Consider the following 22,259-nt stretch of genomic DNA (forward strand, 5'->3'; position numbering starts at 1 on the left):
CTCCAGTTTGTAGAAAGGTAATGTGGCCTGTTACTAAGCACTCATCTACTTTCTTTTACATTATTTTGAAATATTGAAACTTTTGGATGCAAAAATACGTAATTAAGGTGCTTGTGTAATTTTTTTTTGATAGAATAAGAAACGATTTTTGTCATTCAAAGAACATACTATCAAATTTTTGGTGTACTATCTGTGAGGCAGAATAATGGTACAGATGGTACCAGTGGTACTAATGGTACCAAGTGGTGTGGGAGTTCGGAAACTTTGGTGCCCCTCTTAACAGCCAGTGAGGCTAATATCTGAAGACCCAGCCAGAAAACACTGTGTTATAGAAGTGAGCCCTGTAATTCTATGATTATGCTGTGAATGAAAATATGATATGGCCACAAAGCCAAAGGAATGACTCACTCGGTAGCTATTGACCGATTTTATTTTAAAGATGTTTTAGCTATATTGTTGTTTTCATATGTATTATGTTCTTTCAACAGGATTTAGGGTCTCTTTAGAAAAATAACAAGCAAAGAGTAGCCAGTGAAAGATTTCACATTCATTTCTTTTCATCGGATCAGTGATTTGTTTTCAGTGATATGCTGAAGTATCCTAATTCTTGTCTTGATACGCAATTTAATCACATGTGGGCAAGTCACCTAGGATCCTTTTCAGTATGGTAATCTTACACAGTAGGGTGCTCTCTCTCTATAGCATTGAATTTCTACTTAGAAATGTTGTCATGTGAAGGTCAGATTCCCTAACTTTCATAAACAGGAATCCAGGAACACAATGAACAGGAACTCTGTGAGTCACTGCGGGGAATGCAGAATGAGTTTGGGTTGGTTGCCTGGTGAATATGGTGAAGAGGCGGAGTTAGTGTGTGACTCTGGAGTTCAGGGTACTTACTTATAAGGGCCAAACCCCGGGCTAGGGACGAATGAGGTCACCTCTTTGAACACAAGGCTAGCCCTATGAGAAATAGGTGGCCATGCCTGTAAGAGGCATGCCAGCGACTTCAAGGTGAGTGATGCCAGCCTTCCACTTTTCCTGAGCAACTGATGCTTTCGTGGCACTTGTCTGAACTCCTGCCATAGCTGTAACAATTCACAGTTTAGTGAGAGCTCTCTCTACTCCCAGACACCTCCCCATACATTCTTAAAGTCTTGGAGGTCTTTCGGGAGCAAGAATCTGAGAAGACGCCAGATCTTGAAAGAATAAATGCAACAGAAAAAAATCCAAGATGTGGGGTCACAAGTTTCAGGAAGTTGTAAATATGGACATTTTAGATTGAGTTTGTTGTATTTTGAGATGTGTCATTTGGAAGTATTTCAACTTACAAAACAAGTTTATCTCAGTAATACATTCAGTGTAGCTTATTATACACTTTGCACCTTCTGTTAGCCAAGTTCACTTCTTGATGCCTGGTACAATGTGTGCCATCGACCCATAGCCAGTGCTCATCAACACGCTTCCCGTCAGAAATCTGATTTCTATATTCTCTAATACTGAGAGATCTAGCAATAGGGAACTTAAAGAGCCATATTAAATGGAGCATGATCCAGAAATTTAGATTTAATCTTAAAATCTATTGAGAAACAATGGAACAAAAAAAATCTGACTCATACATACTTAAGCGCAATTCTTTTCTCTAGTTTGTCTGTCGGGACCAGCTGGTTTGGGGAGGGATAAGGAGGAAGTGCCTCTTTGCCATGGATAACCTGTGTGTTGGGTCCCCTGCCTTTGGATCCTCGACTACCCTGAGGAGATGGAAGTGTCCACATCCTGATACCTCACTTGTCTGTCTACCATGAGCCTGAACACTATATACACGTATATCCCAGGATAAAAAGCAGGCCCTGCTTGGTGACGTCAGGATGTCTGTCTGCCTACATCAAGATGGCTTCCTCCAGAAAACTCTCACAGTCTGGTGTGAAGCTTGATGACTTGATCTACCTTCTGTAACTGAATGTTAGGTTATAGGCACAAAGATCTGGTACCGCCAAGATCCCCTCCATCTCTTGGGCATGGATCTGTAGTTACCAGGCTAACTGGTTTATGCACAGGCCCAGAACGCCGAGATACACTAATTTAGAAGGATAAATATAGTCATTTTTGAGCTTACACCCCTCAGAGTTCTTTCTTTCTGTCTTGGAGACACTTTAACAGAAGGACAAAAAGCACAGGTTCTGACAGCGTGCTGCCTGGATTTGGATTCCAGTCCTACCACGTACTACTTGTGTGATCTTGTCAGACAAGCTTCTAGACTTCTCACTCGTTCAGTTTTCACATCTGTTAGATAGAGATAAAAATAAGTCCTACCTCATAGGATTGTCACGGAAATTAAACCATTTCTTGGCATATATTGGACAGTTGTCAAAGTTAGCAGTTATTATTATTATTGGTGTTTTCTTATTCACACTTGGGCACACCTCTCCATGAGAGTAGTCAGAGGGTTGCCAGAGGAGTATGGTAGCTGGGTGATTTAAATGACTGATGGCATTGAGCAAAGGTGGACTGATGCCCATGGTTTTGACAGTCAGTCTGGAACACTGATAATCTGTTGAGTGGAGTCCCTTGTATGTAGCCTCCACCTTGACATTGCCAGTGTGAAGCCCTTGGTCAGCCCGTGTTTTTATATATATATATATATTTTTTAAAGTTTTTATTTATTTATCTATGAGAGAGAGAGAGAGAGAGAGAGAGAGGCAGAGACACAGGCAGAGGGAGAAGCAGGCTCCATTCAGGGAGCCTGATGGGGGACTCGATCCCGGTCTCCAGGATCAGATCCTGAGCTGAAGGTGGCGCTAAACCGCTGAGCCATCCGGGCTGCCCCAGCCCTTGGATTAACACTTGACCTTGTGGTTCTGCAGCTTTTGTTTTTCTATAAAGTTTCTAAAAGCCAACCCATAACCCTTCATGTTGTTACTTTTTTTCCCCCTATAACAGTGTTAATATTTTCATTTACTCTCAAGTCTTGTTGCCTTAGAACTAGCCTCTTTAGCTCTTGCATAAGTCATTATATCGCCCTTAGAAGTTAATTCTGTGAGTGATCTTACATTTCTTATTTTAAGCTCCTTGAGGGAAAGCCTCAAGGTCACATTATAATTATTAAGACCTATAGGCATTAAAGAACATATGCAAGAGGGAAAAACCAAAATGTTTTATTTTGACAGATCATGTTTATGAAGCACTTGCTGTGTGCCACAAGTTGTGATAATTTCTTCATATGCATTATCTCATTTAATTTCTACACAGCCCTCCGAGGTAGTTCATATTCTTATCCCTATTCTGCAGCATAAATTGAGGCATAAGAGGTTTGGAATTGGAAAACCCATCTACCAAAGGCAAGTCCTTATATTCCAGCGTATTCCATGAAATCTCAAAAAGATCTAGCTCTTTCTCTATGGAATAGAACTATTATGCACTCATGTAGGTAGTTGTTAGATGTATCTTTATGTCTAATGCAGATTTCTGACTTTGATGGTACCCTGCTTGTAAGAGCCACGTGACCTCCCTTCCCGGGCCCTGTTTACCACTAGTTGGTGGTGCTGCCTTGGCAGATACCACATCATCTTCCAGAGCTAGAGCTCTATGGCTTAATCTACAAATGGCAAGACAAAGGTGAATTCGCTACCTAGATTGAATACTGAGCAACTAACTTATCAGTCAGCATCTTCTGGTATCTCTCTAGCCTCCTGTCTTTAGCAACAGAATTGATTCCTTGTGGCCAATTTCATCTTTGCAAAATGAGGGACCCACTGAGAAAACATCAATGGACACAAATGAGGGGGAAAAAAAGATATTTGTCCAGTTAATTAAAGGAAAAGCATGCTTACTGCTACTACTACTTCTTGGTTGTTGTTGTTTTTTTTTTTTCCCTGTGCTTTTTACCAAGGTAAGCCATTCTTCACGAGTCTTAGAGGACTCCATCCTTTTCATATAGGGAACAAACAGGGGTGGGGTATAAATGCTTTAAGTATGGGATGAGCACGCAACTAATGTTCGTATCCATTTGGCAGTTTTCCTGTTGTTTCTCCATCTAGGAAACGTTTTCTTCTACTCCTGCCCATTATCACAGTTTTGACATTCATGCCATTAACAGAATGTCATTTTGCAAGATACTGAATTAGGCACAGCTAGCTACAAAACATACTGAGCAGAAAGATAATGGCTCTGTGCCACATGACTTTTCTTCACAGAAAAGAACAAAGTGGAACTCTGCTGTTGGTTTTTGCGTGTGTGTGTGTTTGTGTTCCGACTGGAGGCACAGGGACAGTTCGCTTGTGGGCAAAGCATTAATGCCAAATTGTGGTAAATGCAAAATGCTTTAGAGCTGGAATGGTGTTAAATAGTCATGCTGCTCATTCTGTGTTTGACATATATTTCTGTTGAGTGTCACAGAAGGAGATGGGGTGTTTACAGAAGCAAACTTCCCCCACCTTTGTGAGTCAGAACTGAGCCATCCCAGGGTCCTCTGAACCAGAAAGAAGGAAAGAGCTTTCGATTTTTAGGGGTCGTTTTTAGCTCTGTGGCTAAATTACCCTACTAGATGAAAATATACCCACCAAATTCAGTGTTTCTGGCTGTAGCAAATTAAGCTGAGATTTAATTTCTGTATGGAGAAGTCTGGAATGGGTAAAACAGAATTACATAGAACACTTAAGCTGTTCTATATACGTCCAAGTAAAATTTGGATTAAGAAAATCTTTGCATCGAGCTTTACAAAGGTGTTGAGCATTTCTTAAAAAGCAAAAAAAGTAGGAGACAGGAGGAGACAGGCTACAGGAGAAAGGAGTTAATAGTAAAACCTTATTATGGTATTTCCAGAAAGGCAGATCAGAACATTAGATTTAATGTGATGGGTTTACTCTGGTTTGGTGCTGCCACCACTTTCTAAGGCTTTTTAAAGCCTTAAACATTCTCCAAGCCTTTTTATTTCCTCATCACAGGCCAACTGAGAATGGCTCAATGATACTAAATTGATTAAAATTAATTTTTATAGTTGGACTTTGAACTTGGTTTGCTGCTCCTCAGGAAAAAAAAAAGTATCAACTTAAAACTTTTATCTCTATTGAATATTAAACATGGGAACTTAAAAAAATATGTTTAAATCACAGATTAGCCCACTCCCTTCTGCCACAACAGACAGACAGACACACACAAACACACACACACACACATACACACACACGAAGCAGAAGTTTAGAACAACAGTAGTTGGTATTTGCATTTTGTTTATTCTTTCTTAACTCCCTAATAGGTCTGTAGACTTCCCTTGGGTCCCTGTCTATAGCTGCCCAGAGAACCACCAAAGGCTTGTGTGTCTCAGAAGAATTGGACCCTGGGCCTTTACCCAGTTACAGAACCAGGGCTACCACCCTCAGCTGTCCCTCATTTCTGCTCTGATAGCCGAGCAATAGGTGGGCTTGGCCGGGTGATATCAGCTCTTCAGCTTGCAGGATAGATGAGACTATAGTTTTTGAGTGACTCCATACAGTGTTTTGGCCAGATCAGCCCTTGGAGCAGGTTCCCAAGCCATCACCCCTGCCCTTCAACTCTTAGATCAAAATTAATTACCTTGCCTTTCCAGAATTCTCTTCACACCTTCGTCCCAAGTAGAAACAGTCTTTTTTGTGTGTCTTGGATGTGAGGTTTGACTCTTATGTCCTCCCTGAGGACTCCTAAGTTCACAAGTCACCTGCATCTCATCATTGACTTTCCTGGCCCTCAGATATCCTCGTTCGGATAGACAACCTGCCCTGAAATCTGAGGATTCCTAAGGGGCATATGGGCCGGGTACCTCCTCCTAGATTTTGTTGCAGATAAATTGCACTAAAAAAAATTTCACAGGTTTTGAGATGCTCCCCACTTGAATTACTTTTTACTTCTAACATTTTTAGCAGTTCAAGTTACCCTGCTACTATAAATACCCCTATCATTACCAACTCCTTTGAGAGTTTGACTTTGAGCATGGTGTTATTCCTCTCTTATTTTTTTTTTTTATTCCTGTCTTTTAAATCCACTGATCATCCCATTGTAATTTTATTCAAAACAACATGTATGTAGGAGGTTTTTCCAGTAAGTTGTGTCACACCGTACATTCAGCCCCACAATCCTGTCAGTTTTTTGTGTCCTCTCCTCTCAGTGATACTTGGCTTTGATCAGTGTGGCAGTATTAGACTATATTATGTCAGCATGGATCAATCAATAAGTTCCACTATGTGCTCCAAGTTAAATTATAAACTTCTTAAAGATCAGAACCATCGACAGTAAAGATTGAGTAAATATTTTTGAATGATTACCATTAGTTCATCTTTACTGAAATCATTTATTTTATTTCCTGTATTTTTTCAGGTATCCAAAGAGATTCACTGTCATATAAAATATAATGTTCGGTGTCAAGGAACTCCTCTCCCCTCCTGGATTATAACCTCCCTGTAGAATCCCCAGTTACATTTACTGAATAAATGAGTGACAACAGAATGGGTGCTGTGCTTGCCAGGATCCCTCTGGAACAATGTGGTGAATGTCAGCCACCCATCAGCCATGTGGCTAACATATGACATTGGAGTTCACCATGTCAGCCATGTCGAAATAGCTGCGTTGGTAGATCCTGTTTTGAAATAGCCAGAAAATGAACTAAAAAGAAATAGGATTTAAAAGTGTTTTATGTCCAGCAGATCTCTGAGATTAAGGGATCATTTAGAGAAAACCTATGAAAGGGAAGGATGTTTTGCCATGCACGGTGCCTACTGTCAAATTCTAGTGATCATTTATGAAAATAGGTTTCCAAGCTGATTGGGTTCTGTTCCATGCTTTAAACAGCAACAAATTTTCTTTTGTACCTGTCTTCCCGATTCTGCCTTAGAAGGCAGTTTTCTGTGAGTTATTCTTATCTTATTTATACTTTAAACCCTTGGAGAATGTTTTCTTCATGTTCTTATCTCCCCTAGTACTTCGCACATAGGAAAAGACATTCCATTACTACCTGTTACACTGACTAGTGTCTTGCTAATATATCTCTGTTCAGCCCTCCCTCTCTTCCTCTATGAAGACAGAAAACTGGGCGAGACTTCAGTATAGGTTATCTTAATGGATTGGATAGATTTCCAAGATGTACTGTATACAGCAATATGTATTTTTTTCCTGTTGATTTCCCTCAGAATTTTTGAAAGCTTGGGAGACCTGTGCCTTCCTCTAGTATGTAATTAGCCTAAATTTTTTCATAGGTGAAAACAGTATGAACAGCTATTCATTTCTATTATAATTAATGCCTTTAAAAAGGATTTTTTCCACTAATGGAAAAGTTTCGGTTTCAAGCCGATAATATCAATAGTAAGTGTTCATAAGTATGTACCCTGAATAACTGTGAAACTAGATCATTACATTAGTGCAGAATATGCAAAGACTGGTGGTGCTCGGGCTTGGCATCACCACACGATGAACGCTGGCTATTTCTCCATTCTTTTGGTGCTGTTCAAAGGAATATGGACTGGCATGATGCTTGCCTTGGATTTGGGAGCCGTGCTTTAAATATATATATTTATAAATATATATATAATATAAATATAAATATTTATTTATATAAGTTAATTTATTTTTATTATTATATTTTAGCTGCCAAAACCCAGGATCAAACAAAAGTTAGTTTTAAAAATAAAATATTGTCAAGTATTGTCACAGAAGTTGAGTTGATTAGCACATACCTTAACTTCCTAACTGGCCTCCCAGCTTCCTCCTGTGGTTTATTTCAATCTACTAGCCTTAATGTCCTCTCTAGACAAAAGTCAGATTATGTTCCAAACCTTCCACCAGCATTCCTTTTCACCCAGGTTAGAAACCCATCTCCATGCCCTGGCCTTGCAAGCTGCTAAAGACCTGCCCCTGCAGGTCCACTCTCTCCACTGTCTCTTTGGCTGCTTGCCTCCGGCTCACTCTGCTCCTATCTCAGTGCCTTTGCCTCTCCTTCTGAATGCTGGTTGCCTCATCCTTCCAGGCTCATTCACTCCTCACCTCTCCAGGCAGGCCTTTCCTCATCACCTGTGTACAAATGTGATTTGCCCCGCTCCACATTCTACTTTCTACCTTCCTTTTCTCCATCACTGTCTCTCCTATCATAAATGTCATCATCATCTCTCATAGTATAGTATAAATTGTGCTCATTTATTGTGTTTCTTGTCTGCTGCTTCCTTCAGGAAGTAAGCCCATTGAGGGCAGAGGGCAGTACTCTTTACTGTTTAAGAGTATACCTAGTATATATTAGGGACTCAAAAGGTAACGTGTGGTTGTGAATTACCAAAAGCCTAAGTGGAGCTGTGATTTCATGGACTATAAGATATGTGCCAGCAGGACCTGGCTTCACCTAAGTAGCAAAGAATGTCACAGAGATAGAAATATTAATGTTTGACTCTCTGCTGCTTTCTGAACTATTCAGAAAAAGGAAGAGATCTGTAGCCTTGAAGAAGCCCAGAGAAAGGGATATTGATTTACATCAGAAAGACAAAGAGTATTATGCTGAGTGAAGTAACTCAATCGGAGAAGGACAAACATTATATGGTTTCACTCATATGGGGACTATAAAAAATAGTGAAAGAGATTAAAGGGGAAAGGAGAGAAAATGAGTGGGATATATCAGAGAGGGAGACAGAACATGGAAGACTCCTAACTCTGGGAAACGAACAAGAAGTAGTGGAAGGGGAGGTGGGCGGGGGGGACGGGGTGACTGGGTGACGGGCCCTGGGGGGCACTTGACAGGATGAGCACTGGGTGTTATACTATATGTTGGCAAATCGAACTCCAATAAAAAAAAAATACAAAAAAAAGTGTTACTTCTGGGAGAAGACAATAGTGTGAAGGCAAAAGTGGAGATGGGGACAGAGCAGCCTCTGAAGGAACAGGCAGGATTTGGGGAAAGGTGTCCACAGATTTTAGGGACGATTTGCTTTATGTTACTTTAATACAAGTTTTCTTTCAAAATACAGCCTCAAAGATACTTGCCATGGCTTTTGCAGTCCAGTTTGCAAACATACAGAGGCCTCGATCTTTCATGTTGCAGAAGAGGAAAAAGAAATGTCCATGATACTGTAATTTTAGTGCATTTTGAGAATTCTAAAATTTGCTTCAAATGAATAATCTGAAAAAAAGGAATGCATTAGGCCCGTATATTTATGTTGCCATGGTTAAATCTCTAAAATAAATGTTGGGTGAAAAAAGTAAGTTGCAGGGTACCTCTAATTCATGGTGTGTGCTATAGGATAATCTCTACAAAAGCCAAAAAGCATGCCTGTCTCCGAAACATAAAGTGACCAGGTGTTAAATATTTTATTTGTTATTAATTAACGAGGGTAGCCCTTTTGCCCACCCTCAGAGAATCGGGTCAGCCCCTGGGGGATCCGCCCATGAAGCCAGAAGAGCCCTGGAGAGGAAAGGCCTCCGCCTCTTCTGCACACTCCCCCATCTCAGTCGTTTCTTCCTGGAATGTGAGAGCGCTAGTGGGACCGTAACCACACACACGAGCGCTGTTCATTCGATGCTCGGAGGTGGAAGAATGAAAGAAAAGAATGCAAAAGCCGCAAGCCGCAGTTTTTAGGAGTTGTCTGGTTGGGGAGTGGAAAATGTTGATTGGTTTGCGTGCCAAAGGGTACCCTCCCCCCATCTCTACTATATGATGGAGAACAAATAGGACAAAATGATACGGTGGTTCATCCCAAGCAGTGGGAATTACTATTTTCCCTGTATTTTCTAGATTTCTAAAAGATCTTAGACAAAAGAAAAACAGATTGATGACTCTCTTTCTCAGCTGTACAGAGGGGGGACCTGAAGCCCACCTGCCCATGTCTTCAGCAAACGCGCATGAGCTGCACGCTTCCTGTCTCCCGACCAGGCCCACTTTCCACCCCTGGAGCCTTCCTCTTCCTTGAAGGAATATTCAAATGTTCCGATCCTCCGAAGGTATTCAGAATAACAGATGTTCGCATCTGGTAAAGCTTTGGTCTCTAATTGGTCTGCGGTGCACATCGATCAGATTTTTTTCGTCGAGATGAACTGATCCGTTGTAGCCTCGAACCTCTGACTTGCCAGGGCCTCCCCCCCACCCCTGTGTGGTTCCCGGGGGTGGGGGATCATTGCCCCTCAGCCACGGCCTGAGCTTTGGCCCTTCGAGTCAGCTGGGAATGTTCGACATGACCGCCTGTTGGGCTCTCCCTCTGCAGTCTGTCCTGCTACGGTCAGACGTGATGAGTATTCACGTCTCAAAATGAATGTAATTTAAAATTAAACTGGGTTTCAGCTCCTCAGAACGGTTGCAAAAGGCTGCAGCCGGGTGGGCCTTCCCGCTTTCACGGACCTAGCCAGGGGTTAGCAGGTCCTTGGGCCAGGAGACAGATTCAGAAACGTTTGCAGGCCCCGCCAGGCTCTTCGCTGGAACCCTGAGCCTCAGGACAACCTGGGCAGATGAAGAATGTTGTGGCCTCGGCCCCAGAAGACATGCACCACATTCCCCTCCTCTCCGTCAGCTTGGTGGCTCACATGCCTCCTTTTCCCTCACACTTTTGAGTCGGGCCTGCCGACTACGATGGTAAAAGGCAGGCTCAGTCTCCCCATCCTCCTGGCAAGTGGAAGGCACCATTGGCCTTGACCAGGGGATGGAGCAGCACCCTGTGGGACGCTCTGGTGATGGGACGGTCAGCGTGGGGCAGGAGGGGTGCCCTGTGTGATCCTCATTTCACTTGCCTGAGCCAAAAACTAGGGAGACAGGACATCTCCCAGGCTGGCCCCGTGTCTCTCTACAGGCCATGCGCCCCAATGCCCATCCAGCTGTGACCTCCTCCTAGGGTGTCCTGCCCCTCCCTACCTGGCCTCCGGGCCCCAGGGCCTGGCCAGGTACACTCACTCCAAAGTGCCGTCGTTGCCCTTCCACCTTCCCTTTTTCTCACACCCCAGGTCCACGGTCAGCAGCGTTTGTGTTCCCAGGGCACGCGTGCATGTGTGTAGTTCATCCGGGAGTGGAGGAACCAAAGGAATGCGGCAGAAAGAAACACTTACCTGGCATCATCATGCTCTGCCCAGGTGCACTGCTTGTCTTTGCCTCTGTCTCATGTTGTCTCTGGACACTTCATGGGCTGAACTCAGATTTTGCAAGAACCTGGGCCCCTGCGTCACCTTCCGAACTGATAGAAGAAACTGAGCATATTACCCGGGGGTGTCTCCCTGGGTTGCTCCAAGCGGAGAAGTAAGGAGGAGGAGGTGCGTCGTGGGGAGTGGGTATTCCTGCGTTGGCCTTCCAGATCCAAGCCCAGGCAGGGAGAATGGCTTCGATTCCTTTTTAAAGAGTGAAGCAGGACGCATGCACTGTGGCATAGATAGCCAAAACTGGACTTTGTAACTGTTCTTCGCTTTTGCAATGGTACACCTTTGTTCTGAAGGCTGCAAACTGCAGATGCCTCTGCAAGCTCAAGTGCTCGGATGAGGATAAATTTTAAGCAAGTTGAGATTTCTGCTGCAGTAGAAGTGATATTTTTGCCTTTCTGGTAGGGTAGCCCCTGTTTTTCCCTGGGATGACTCTGCTTGAGAAAAAGCAAGCAAGGCTGGTGATGGGTAATGAGCCTTGATTCTGTCCAAGTAGCATTGTATCTACTGGTTCGTCACTTGATTCAGTGAGTATGGTGCAGTCCCCACCACCTGGGGAGGCTGTTTTGCGCTTGGATGGCATGAGCTTCTCCTTACATCTGCAGGAAAAAGCGTGATAATCAGGATGAAGAAATGATGAAACCAAAGGTCAACTCAGCACTTTGTACCGGTGTCATTAACATGGGCAGTGCCAAGTGTTGCAGCCGCATATGTAGTCAGCACTCATAGGTCCTGCCAACTAGGAATTGTTTTACTATGGGTTAAAATCAGATTTTATTTTATTTTTTTATTCATTTTTTTTTAAGTAGGCTCCATGCCCAGCGTGGAACTCAATGTAGGCCTTGAACTCACAACCCTGAGATCAAGACCTGAGCTGAGATTGAGTCAGACACAGGTGACTGAGCCACCTGGGCACTCCTAAAATCAGATTTTAATTCATTTATTGGATTATAAATCCAATATATTGGATTTATATTTATATAAATATTTATATTTATATTTATATAATTTATATAATTCATTTATTGGATTATAATTCATTTATATATTTATCCTAGTGCAATAAAATGAGGTGACTGTCCAAGATATCAGAAGCAGGTTGTATTGAGATTGGATGACTGCCACTCCCTACCCACTGCAACCCCTCCCCTCCCCCACCACCCCCCAGGGAAAGTTATGTACAGACTATCTCAGTAGGGCCCCAGGATTTGAAAAGCCCTAATATATATATTGATAATTAGGTATTTTGGGGTTAATTACAGTATAAAATTCCTCTTTACCCGTAAGAATGTTAGCAATAAATAAATCCATTTGTGAGGCCAAGACCCTAATTCATGAGTATAGAGATTTATTTTGTGTATACATAGGAATCTGTCTTCGCCTGTATTTTATAAATTCTGGTTTTATATTTCATGTTTAAAACCTTCTTGTTTGATTATTGAGAAATTGAAGAAAGTTCAAGTCTCTTGTAATTTTAGAACTGTCTCTATCTTCCTGCTTGAGATCCATAGAGAAGACCCCTTCAGCTTTGATTGTTCATAGCATTTGTCAGTAAGATATGACTCTGATTATTTAAGGTTTTGTATAAAATATTCCCTGTACCTTGTTTTTAACTCTTCTTCTTGCTCCCATATTCATAGATGAAGAATCCTTTTTTCATTTGCTCAACATTGCATTCATGATTCCTTGTTTGTAAAGATTACAAGTCTTTAGAGGGAGTATGCAAACACAAGATGAATGTAATATATACTTTTTATCATATTTTTATACTTTGTATTTTTATATTTTTTACAGTGAGCAAACAAATATATTCCATTTCCAGGTTTTATGTAGACATTTCTTTGTGAGGTATTTTTTTGAGTTACATTTTTAAAATCAGAACCTTCTCTTTTTAAAAAAAAAAGATTTTATTTATTTATATATGAGAGACCAGAAAGAGAGAGAGAGAGAGAGAGAGGCAGAGACACAGGCAGAGGGAGAAGCAGGCTCCATGCCGGGAGCCCGATGCGGGACTCGATCCCGGGTCTCCAGGATCACACCGTGGGCTGAAGGCAGGCGCTAAACCGCTGAGCCACCCAGGCTGCCCTAAAATCAGAACTTTCCTACCATTTCTTGGTAGGCTTTAAATAACTCACATAATTTAAAATTTTCCTTTTGTTTTTCTTTGTTTCAAATTTAAATCATTGTCTGTTTATTTTACTCATAGTAATAGTGCCATAGTCATTCTATATGCTTGTTAGGGAAATTCAGTTTTTTAACGTTTTCTTCAGGAAATACTATTTTCTGTATTTTAAGTCCACATATTTCCCCAGTATCCCTATTAAAGATATTCATTAGGTTACTATTTTTGTTAATTTACATTTTTAAAATTTATTCATTCATTCATTCATTCATTCATTCATTCATTCATTCGTGAGAGACACAGAGAAGGAGAGAAAGAGAGGCAGAGACACAGGCAGAGGGAGAAGCAGGCTCCATGCAGGGAGCCCAGTGCGGAACTTGATCCTGGGTCTCTAGGATCACACCCTGGGCTGAAGGCAGCACTAAACCACTGAGCCACCCGGGCTGCCCTAATTTACAATTTTTACTGAAAATTGAATTTATATATGTAAACACTAATGAATGCCAAGAGAAAATCTTCATAAGTGATTTAGATCAAATACTAATGTAAAAAATAATAGCCACTTTTCTAGTAGTTAACTCGTGTTTCAGTTAATTTCCTCATATTAACCAAAAACTTTGCTGAGATTTTCAGGATATAAATCTGTCATATGTAATTTCTTTTATTAACATTAGCAAGTTGATACGTTTAATATTCCTGTATTGAAATGAAAGAAGACATTAATTTGAATTAACACTAAATAAATTACACAGTATTTTTTCAAAACAATCATACTGTCTGATTTAATGATTATGAATTTACTAGGCCAAATATAGTTCTTGATAGATGAGTTGATAATATCAATTCACCTTTTATAATTAAGTATCAAGGGCCTGTTCTTAATCAGCAATTTTTTTAAGGCTGAGTAAACATGCTGTTAATTAAACTCACAGATAATGGCAAGGGATGTTGATTGTTCCAATAAAGAAAATAAAATGATGCAGCCTGACCTTAAGAAGTTATAAATCTGGGAATGTTGACAAATGATAATAAGCAGCAAACCTTTAAAGAAGAGGATTGGTTCCCAAGTCAATATTGCTGAAAGAAATTGAATTCAGATTTGAAATGTATAACTTGAATATCCTTTAAAATATTCTATGCAAACTCTCAAATATGTCCACAATACCTAATTTAGAAATCAGGTGAAAACTTCTCTTTGAAGAGACTGTTATAACATGTACATTCTGAATTAAAGAAGACATCACAATAAATTTTAAATGGTGGTTGAGGGTGGCCCGAGTGTAAGAGGACATAATCACAGTGCCCTGAACCTAATTATAGGTGAATTCGATGAGGTAGCCTGGTGGCTTTTATTCCTCTTTTTCTCACTACTGTACTGCTAATAGGGAATGAAGTGCCAATCTGCACTGAAGGAAAATTAAATTATTTTAGGGGGGATCTTCTCTATCTCTTGGATATGAATGCCTGTTTGCTTCCCCAGATTAGGGGAAGTTCTTGGCTATGATTTGTTCAAACATATTTTCTGGTCCTCTCTCTCTTTTCAAGCCCTTATCCCAATAAGGCAGTTGCTATTCTTTCTTAAACTATCACTTAATTCTCAGAGTCTCTCCTTGTGCACTCTTAGTTGTTTTTCTCTCTTCCTCAGCTTCCTTTCTTTTCATCAACTGGTATTTTATGTCACTCACTCTTCTGCCTCATTTACCCTAGCTCTTAGAGCACCCAGGTTAGACTGCATCTCAGTTAAAGTATTTTTAATTTCAGCTTCATTAGATCTCATTTCTGCACTAAGAGAATCTCCAGCATCTTTTATCCTTTTTTCAAGAGCCACTGGTAATTTTATAATTGTAATTCTGAATTCTATCTCCAACATTTTACTTAAATCCATATCCATTAGATCTGTGGCAGAGAATATTACTTCTGGTTCTTTCTTTTGTGGCAAATTCTTCCTTCTAGTCATTTTGTCCAGTGCAGAATGGCTGTCATGAGTGAGCAGAGTCAAAAGTATCAATCACGACCCAAGCAAAATACACTCCAGACAATTCTGAAGAGGTCAGGGACCAGAAAATAAATTTAAAAAGAGACAACTAAGGTGAAAAACAAATTTACAAAAAAAAAAAAGTAGTAAAAATTTTAAAAGGGGGGTGGTGGAAGGAAATGGCAGGGCAGAGAGAATATAGTCTCACAGAGTGGACCACGATGGTGATCCTCTTGGTTCTGAGTGTATTTTGGTCCATATATTTGGTGCTAAATTCCAAATTTACATTAAAAAAAAGCAAAGTTTATATAGAGAAACAACAGTAAACAACAAAAACAAAAAGAAAAAAGAGGCGGGGGTGCGGAATGGGAAGGAGGAGAGAATATAATCTCAGAGAGTGGACCAACCCAGCGCTCCACTTGGTACTGAGTGTATTTTGGTCTGCGTGTTAGAATGTACTAAATTTAAAAATTAGAAAACAAAACAAACCCCAAAACTTACATATCAACAAAAATTAAATGCAATACATTGAAAGGAAGCCAAAAAATGAAGAATATATCTATGACACGTAATTGTAAAAATACGAAAGAAGGAAAAAACTTAGAAAAGAGTAATTGATACAATATTGTAGTTAAGACAGGAAAAAAGAAAGAAAATTGGAAATTTTTAGCTTGAAAGATAAACGAATCACAAGAACAAAACTTCAAGTTCTATATACTATTTTCCTTCAGTCCTGGAGCTTTCCAGTGCTGCTTGGTTAGTAAACTTGCTGTTCCCAAGTTTAAACTTCCAGCAGTTCCTATGGGGGAGGGGCCTGCTGCCCTGATTCTCAGGTGTCTGTGCCTGGGTGGGGATGTCCCGACCCTTGCCAGGTGGCCAGCCTCCGTGTGAGCTATTTGCCCTGTGAGACCTTTGTTCCTGGAGTCCGCACCTCTCTTGCAAGAAGCAAGCACTTTTCTATCTGCAGCTCCCCAACTGTTCTTTCTTTACATCTCAAGGTGGATTCATAGGTGTTCATGATGGTTTGAAAGTTATCTAGCTAAATTTGGGGGACCACATGAAATGAGGACCCTTATTCTTCTTTCATCTTGCCTCTTCCTCCGAAGGAAAAGTAGATGAAAGGGAGATAATATTCGCCTTATCATCAACCAGTTTTGCATTTATCTTATTCTTTGCTGCTTGTAAGAGTTACTTTAAAATCCAAATAGACATTTTATAACTTTGTCCTGGCAGAAACAGGAAAACATAGTTGCCCAATGCCCATATATAGCAGTTTGTTTCTGTTGAGTAGACACCCAGGATAAAAACAGTGTAAGTAGTGTGCCTCTGGCAAAGGGCTTTTGCTATTATTTTAATACTAACTGGAATCTGTTTTTATGATTCCAAAATATTTACCTTAATGAGGAATTTAAATGGAGTATACAAGATGAAAAATGAATCTGTAGTGAAATGCATCTTAGGCATCGGCTGTTCTATTGACAAAAGGCACAAATAGGAAATTTGCCTAAATAATTAGATTTTTAATTAGTGCATCATTGTAAGATGAATGGCATTGCGCTTCATTGCATGTAATTTTGTATTAGAGATTTCGTGTCAACAGAGATGCTACCTGTGGTTTGCTGATTTGAATCTTTAATTTATCACTTGGGTGTATAGCATGTCACCTATTTGCAGTCAGGAGTGGAAAGAAGGCATTTGATTATAACTTCACTGGTGGTGAGGAATATTGATGATATGGTAAATGAATACATTATATTTTCTAATATTCAAGAGGCAGCCACCCCTCCAACATTAGTGAGTGCCTATTAACTTGCAAAAATTTAAGCAACAGCGTGAGCAGATAGGTTGCTCAACCTCTAGTGTATGTGTATGTTGAATGTACCTGGACATTACTGATGTTATATTTGCTTTTTAAAACTTTGATTTTGTCTTTCCTTTTGACAGTTGCCGAACAAGCAACCGGAAAAGCTTGATAGGTAATGGACAGTCACCAGCATTGCCTCGACCACACTCACCTCTCTCTGCTCATGCAGGTAATTACTTACCCTTTCTTGAGTTGTGTTTTACTTCTTTTTGCTGGTTCTTAAAATACTTCAGGCCTTCTGAAATTTCAATTTCTATCTTGGTTTTCCTGTGGTTTTATCAGTATGTTGTTCTTTCTGATAAGTTAGCCCAAACCTCATCCTCTCTTTCAGAGTATTTGAACTCTGAAATTGAGAATTTCTTTGTAGATGGAATCCTTTTTTTGGTTATTTACTTCTCCATTTCTGAATTTGTGGATGATGCAAGACATGTTTCCATGTTGGGATAATCTTTGGGGAGTACAGATGTATTTGTTCACATGAAGAGGATCAGTGTTAAGAACTCTGGGAGAGGAAATCTGTCTTTTTCCCTACCCTTCTAAGTTCTCAACTGGGAACCCTCATAACCAAAGACAGATTAACAAGAGAAGAGCAAACACATTGATTTAAAAGAAGATTTCTGTGTCACAGGAGCCTTCATAAGAAAATGAAGACCCAAGGAAATGGTTAGCCTGAGTGCATTAATGCTAGGTTTGATGAAGAGTGAAAAGTTGTGCAAAGACAGGACAGGACAGAAACAGGCTAACTCTAGTAAACTGGGGCAAATTGAGCAAAGGCTCTACAATCACAGCCTTCTGTGTCCCTTGTTCTCAGAAATAAGGATGCTCCTTCCTCCAAGTTCAGGGAGGACACCTCTTACTTGGGGACTTGATGATGTGCGTTAGGCGCAGATCCAAAGACCCTTTCTGCACATGCCATTTCTCCTATTTCTTCACCTTAAAATACTGTTGGTCAGGATGCTGTATTTTGAGGCCACATGTCTTAACCTCCATCAGAACCATTTAGCATTTATTCTCCTAAAGTTGAACTTACCCATTACTTACATTACAAATAATGCTGCTATGAGCACACTAGAATGTGTCTTCTCTAGTATGTGTGCAAGAGTTTATCTCAAGTTTTGCCTGGCAGTGGCATATATAACTTACTTATTACATCTACAATCCTTATAGGGACAGTGGATTTAAATATGAGCCCTAGGCCTCAAGTACTAATTATAAGGAAGGTACAGCTGTATTAGAAAAACTGTACTGAAGATTGCTTTGTATGTTGGGGGGTTTTCTTTGTTTGTTTGTTTTTAAGTTATGTCCATGATGATGCAAGGAAGAGAGAAGGGTTCATTCCAACCAGGAAAACATGAGAGAGTTCAAAGGAGCCACTTAATCAGGATGGTGAAACCCAGGCAAGACTTGCCTTGGGCTGGTAGAAATAGGGTGAGAAAAGAGGAATTACTAGTGTGCCTTGGGTGGGTGGGTGGTGGATTGTAAGAGAATATGAAGGTGGAAAGAGAGATGAAAATTAAGAGAGCATGAGGAATTTTTATTTTGATTGTCTCTCCAGGATTTGGAGGAGGATCTATGTTTTAGGGAGCTGTCTTGAGGATTGTGAAGGATGATGAGTGGGAAGGATGAGTGAGTAAGCCCTAAGTCATTGACTCTGGTGGAAACTCTAATCCTGATGGGCTTTCCAATGATACTCATTTCCTATTTAAAAGTAGGGCTGTGACTCTTTCTCTGAAGGCAATCCTTTTGCTCAGCTGTTGGCTTTCAAGTTGAGTGGGAGTTACCTGTAACACATTTGGGGAGAAGAAAGGAGCGAGAGTGGTAGTTGCCCCTCTGGAATGAAATCTTATTTTCTCTTTAGTAATAAATAAAAGATGGCAAAGTAAAAAAGGTAAAAAGCACTAATTGATAAAATTGTGATAGTACAGCAAGACTGCCGAAGCCCAGAAATGGCGCTCTCAAGTAGAATTTCAGAGAAATTCATGCACATATACACAAGAAGGCATGTTCTAGAATGTTCATAGCAGCATTGTAATAGCTAAACATCTGAAGTCACCTCAGTAGCTATCGATTGAAAAAGGGGTAAATGAGTTGTGGCATAGCCACAGAGCATAGAACACAAATGTACTAGCGCACATGTATCCACACGGATGCAACTCAGTGAGAGTGTTGTAAGCAAAAGCCAGGTTGCAAAAGAAGGTTACTGAAACCATTCATGTAAGGTTAGCATGAGGCTCCAAAGAATATTTTGTTTAGGGATACATGAGTGTGCCCATAAATATGTATATACATTTCTCATAAGAGTCTGAAGGAAAACATGATAATTTTAAAGACCAATTTCATGGCAGTAGTTACCTCTGAGAAGGTGTGAGGGAGATACCACTGGGGAGAGGGGTGAGCCACTGGATTTCCACAGCTGATGGATGGGCACCTGGCTGTTTCTATTAATACCATTTATACTGTGGAGATTTGTATTACATTATCATCAGAACAGTAAAAGGTGACATATAGGGGCAAGCAAGGCCAAATACTTATTTGGGGACTGGAGTTCTATCTTTTTTTTATCTTTTTTTTTTTTAAGAGTTGCAGTATTTTATTTTACTTTATTTTAGAGAGAGTGTGCACATGCACGTGCAAGGATGGGGTTAGAGAAAGAGAGAGAGGGAGAGAGAGAATCTCAATCAGACTAAATGCCCAGTGCAGGGTATGACATGGGGCTCAGTCTCATGACCCTGAGATCTTGACCTGAGCTGACATCAAGACTTGGATACTCAACCAGTGGAGCTACCCAGTCGCCCCTGGAATTGTACGTTTACATTCACCTTGCAAAGCACTCAACAGTATATACAAGTGCTAAGTGTATCATGAATTTTATTTCCTACATGTAATTCATCAGTGATTAAAAACTTTAATCCTACTTCTCTTTGTAGTGCTCTGTAGTCGTTGTACCCTCATTTATGTGCCTGTTGATTAGGCTTTTATTGCTGTGGTTTTCTTCAGTGCTAATATTGAGAATAGAGAAAATGTAGCGAAGACTTTAATGATCCTCTTAATTATTTTTCTTTCATTCTACGTAGACTTGAATTCTTTTCTCTCCAAACATATTTTTAGTGTTTAATCAGAGGAGTGGGCTGAGAGAAGCCTGTCTTTCGGGTTCTGTTTCCTTTAGGCTGTTAGACCCAGCAGGTTTTTATTTGCTCAGAACCTATAGGACTCTCAGACCTTTTTGTGAGAAATGGCATTTATTGTAGTCTCATAGTTTCCTAATTACATATAATGAAGGAGAAGATGAAAATTAAATAAAGTCCAGTCCTCATGTCTCGGTGAGGTGAATGCCTACCTTCTCTCCATGCCTCATCACCTCTTGCTTCCCATTGCTGTCCTCTGTGTCATGTGTTTGATACACAGGATGCCAGGTGAGAATCCCTAAATGTCTTTATGAAAAACAAGAGAGAGAAAAACTACCACCTCTCAGCACTTTCTGACCCAAAAGATAAAATTAGACTTTCTATTGTTTTTTTTTTTTAGGCTGGGATTATGTGAATCAGGCCACTCATCGCGGACACATGAATTAATACCTATCAAATGCATTGTGGAGATGAGAACGTGAATTTATTTGTGTAGATGTGTAAATAGTGCTCCAAGGAAAAAGAGATACTGGCATAGTGTTCTGGAGCTTATCTCTACAAATAAAATAGTGTTTGTTGAGAGCCAGGGACTCCAAAAAGAATAGTGAATAAGAGCCCCATTAAAAAAAAGAAAGGTAGAAAATCACAGGCTCCTAGTTCCAGGAAGATTCTAAGCATGAAATTTAATCCAGAAGCCCCAAAGGAAAAGACTGGTGTATCTCTTCTAACATGAAAATTTCTCTGTAGTAAAGAAAACCCAAAGAAAATAAAGTGTGAGAAATATTTTTAAGCCCATAATAAATATCTGATTGCCTTACACATAGAGCTTGTTTAAATTGACATGAAAATGGTCAGTGTACCAGGAAAAAAATGGGCAGAAGATGTAAAGGGCATATCCTAGAAAAAAAGTCAAACCGTCCCCCCCAAAAATATGAGATCATGATTCACCTCAGTCATAAGAGAAATGTAAGCCAGAATAATGGAGTATCATTCACCTAGCACATTGTCAAAAATTTTATAACATTGACAGAACCCAATGACCACAAGGTTGTGCAGAAGCAGGCCTTGCCACATGACGTAGGTGTCAACGCGAACTGATGCATCCATTTGGGTTGGTTTGCACTGTTGGTTACATTTCAACTGCCTTTGCCCTTTGGCCCAGCAAATTCATCTCTAGGAATTGATCTACTGAGATTCTCACAAAATAGCCGAAAATAACAAGTCTAGCTACTTGTAAATAGCAAATGGAAAGTTAAGTTGTTACCTCTTTATCATTTAATGTGTCCTTCAGTAGGGAACCAGTTTCAGTTTCATAGAAAATGATTCAGACCTACAATCCAGCACTGCATGGGGTTGTTACAAAGAGTGAGATAGACTTTCATGTTTTGTTATTAAATTGATGCCCAAGATAGACAATTAAGTGAAAAAATACATTGTGCATATTGTGTGTGTTTTTTAGACTGCATATATACGTTTAAGCACACTTTGCATATCATGCATATTCATAGGAAAATTTTGGAAGGAGAAGCTTAGCATTGTTTATCTTTGGGGAATAGGAAGGTAGGGAAATTAGCATATAGTGGTTTTATAATAAAATAAGGCTCTAAAAATAAATCCATAAAGAAAACAACAACAGCAACAAAATACCCACCTTAGTTTTCTGTTGTGTAATAAATTACCAAAGATACAGGGGCTAAAAACAATACCCAGTTTTTTACATTTTAGGCTCTAAAGGGCATAAGTCTGGGTACCCTTGACTTGAACTCAGGGGCTTCTCCAGGTATCCTAAGGCCAAAATCAAAGAAAGATGGAAAAGCACAAGTTACTAGCTCCCTAGGAACCCTCACCTGGTGTTTCTGCTTAGGATATCATTAAGACCACAATCAGAGTGTTAGTTGGGCTGGGCTCTTATGTGGAGACTAGGAGACTCGAAGCTCCTGTAGGTTGTGAACAGATTCAGATGCAGTGCCAGTGTAGGAACAGATCCCTATCTCATCCTGACCATCCAGCAGAGCACAGCCAGTCATTCCCAGGCTTCAGATCTCTAACTTCTCT

General features: G+C 40.2%; 1 protein-coding gene across 1 annotated transcript in view; it reads left to right on the forward strand.

Annotated features, from left to right (window-relative positions):
* The window catches only part of MAST4 (microtubule associated serine/threonine kinase family member 4), a 538,813-nt gene that overhangs the window by 408,600 nt on the left and 107,954 nt on the right, over positions 1 to 22,259 (forward strand). Inside the window, 1 exon segment of the mRNA XM_041765742.1 lies at positions 17,160 to 17,248. Within this exon segment, the coding sequence (XP_041621676.1) occupies positions 17,160 to 17,248 (89 nt within the window).

This window comes from Vulpes lagopus, chromosome 8, assembly GCF_018345385.1.
Source record: "Vulpes lagopus strain Blue_001 chromosome 8, ASM1834538v1, whole genome shotgun sequence".
NCBI classification, from domain to species: domain Eukaryota; kingdom Metazoa; phylum Chordata; class Mammalia; order Carnivora; family Canidae; genus Vulpes; species Vulpes lagopus.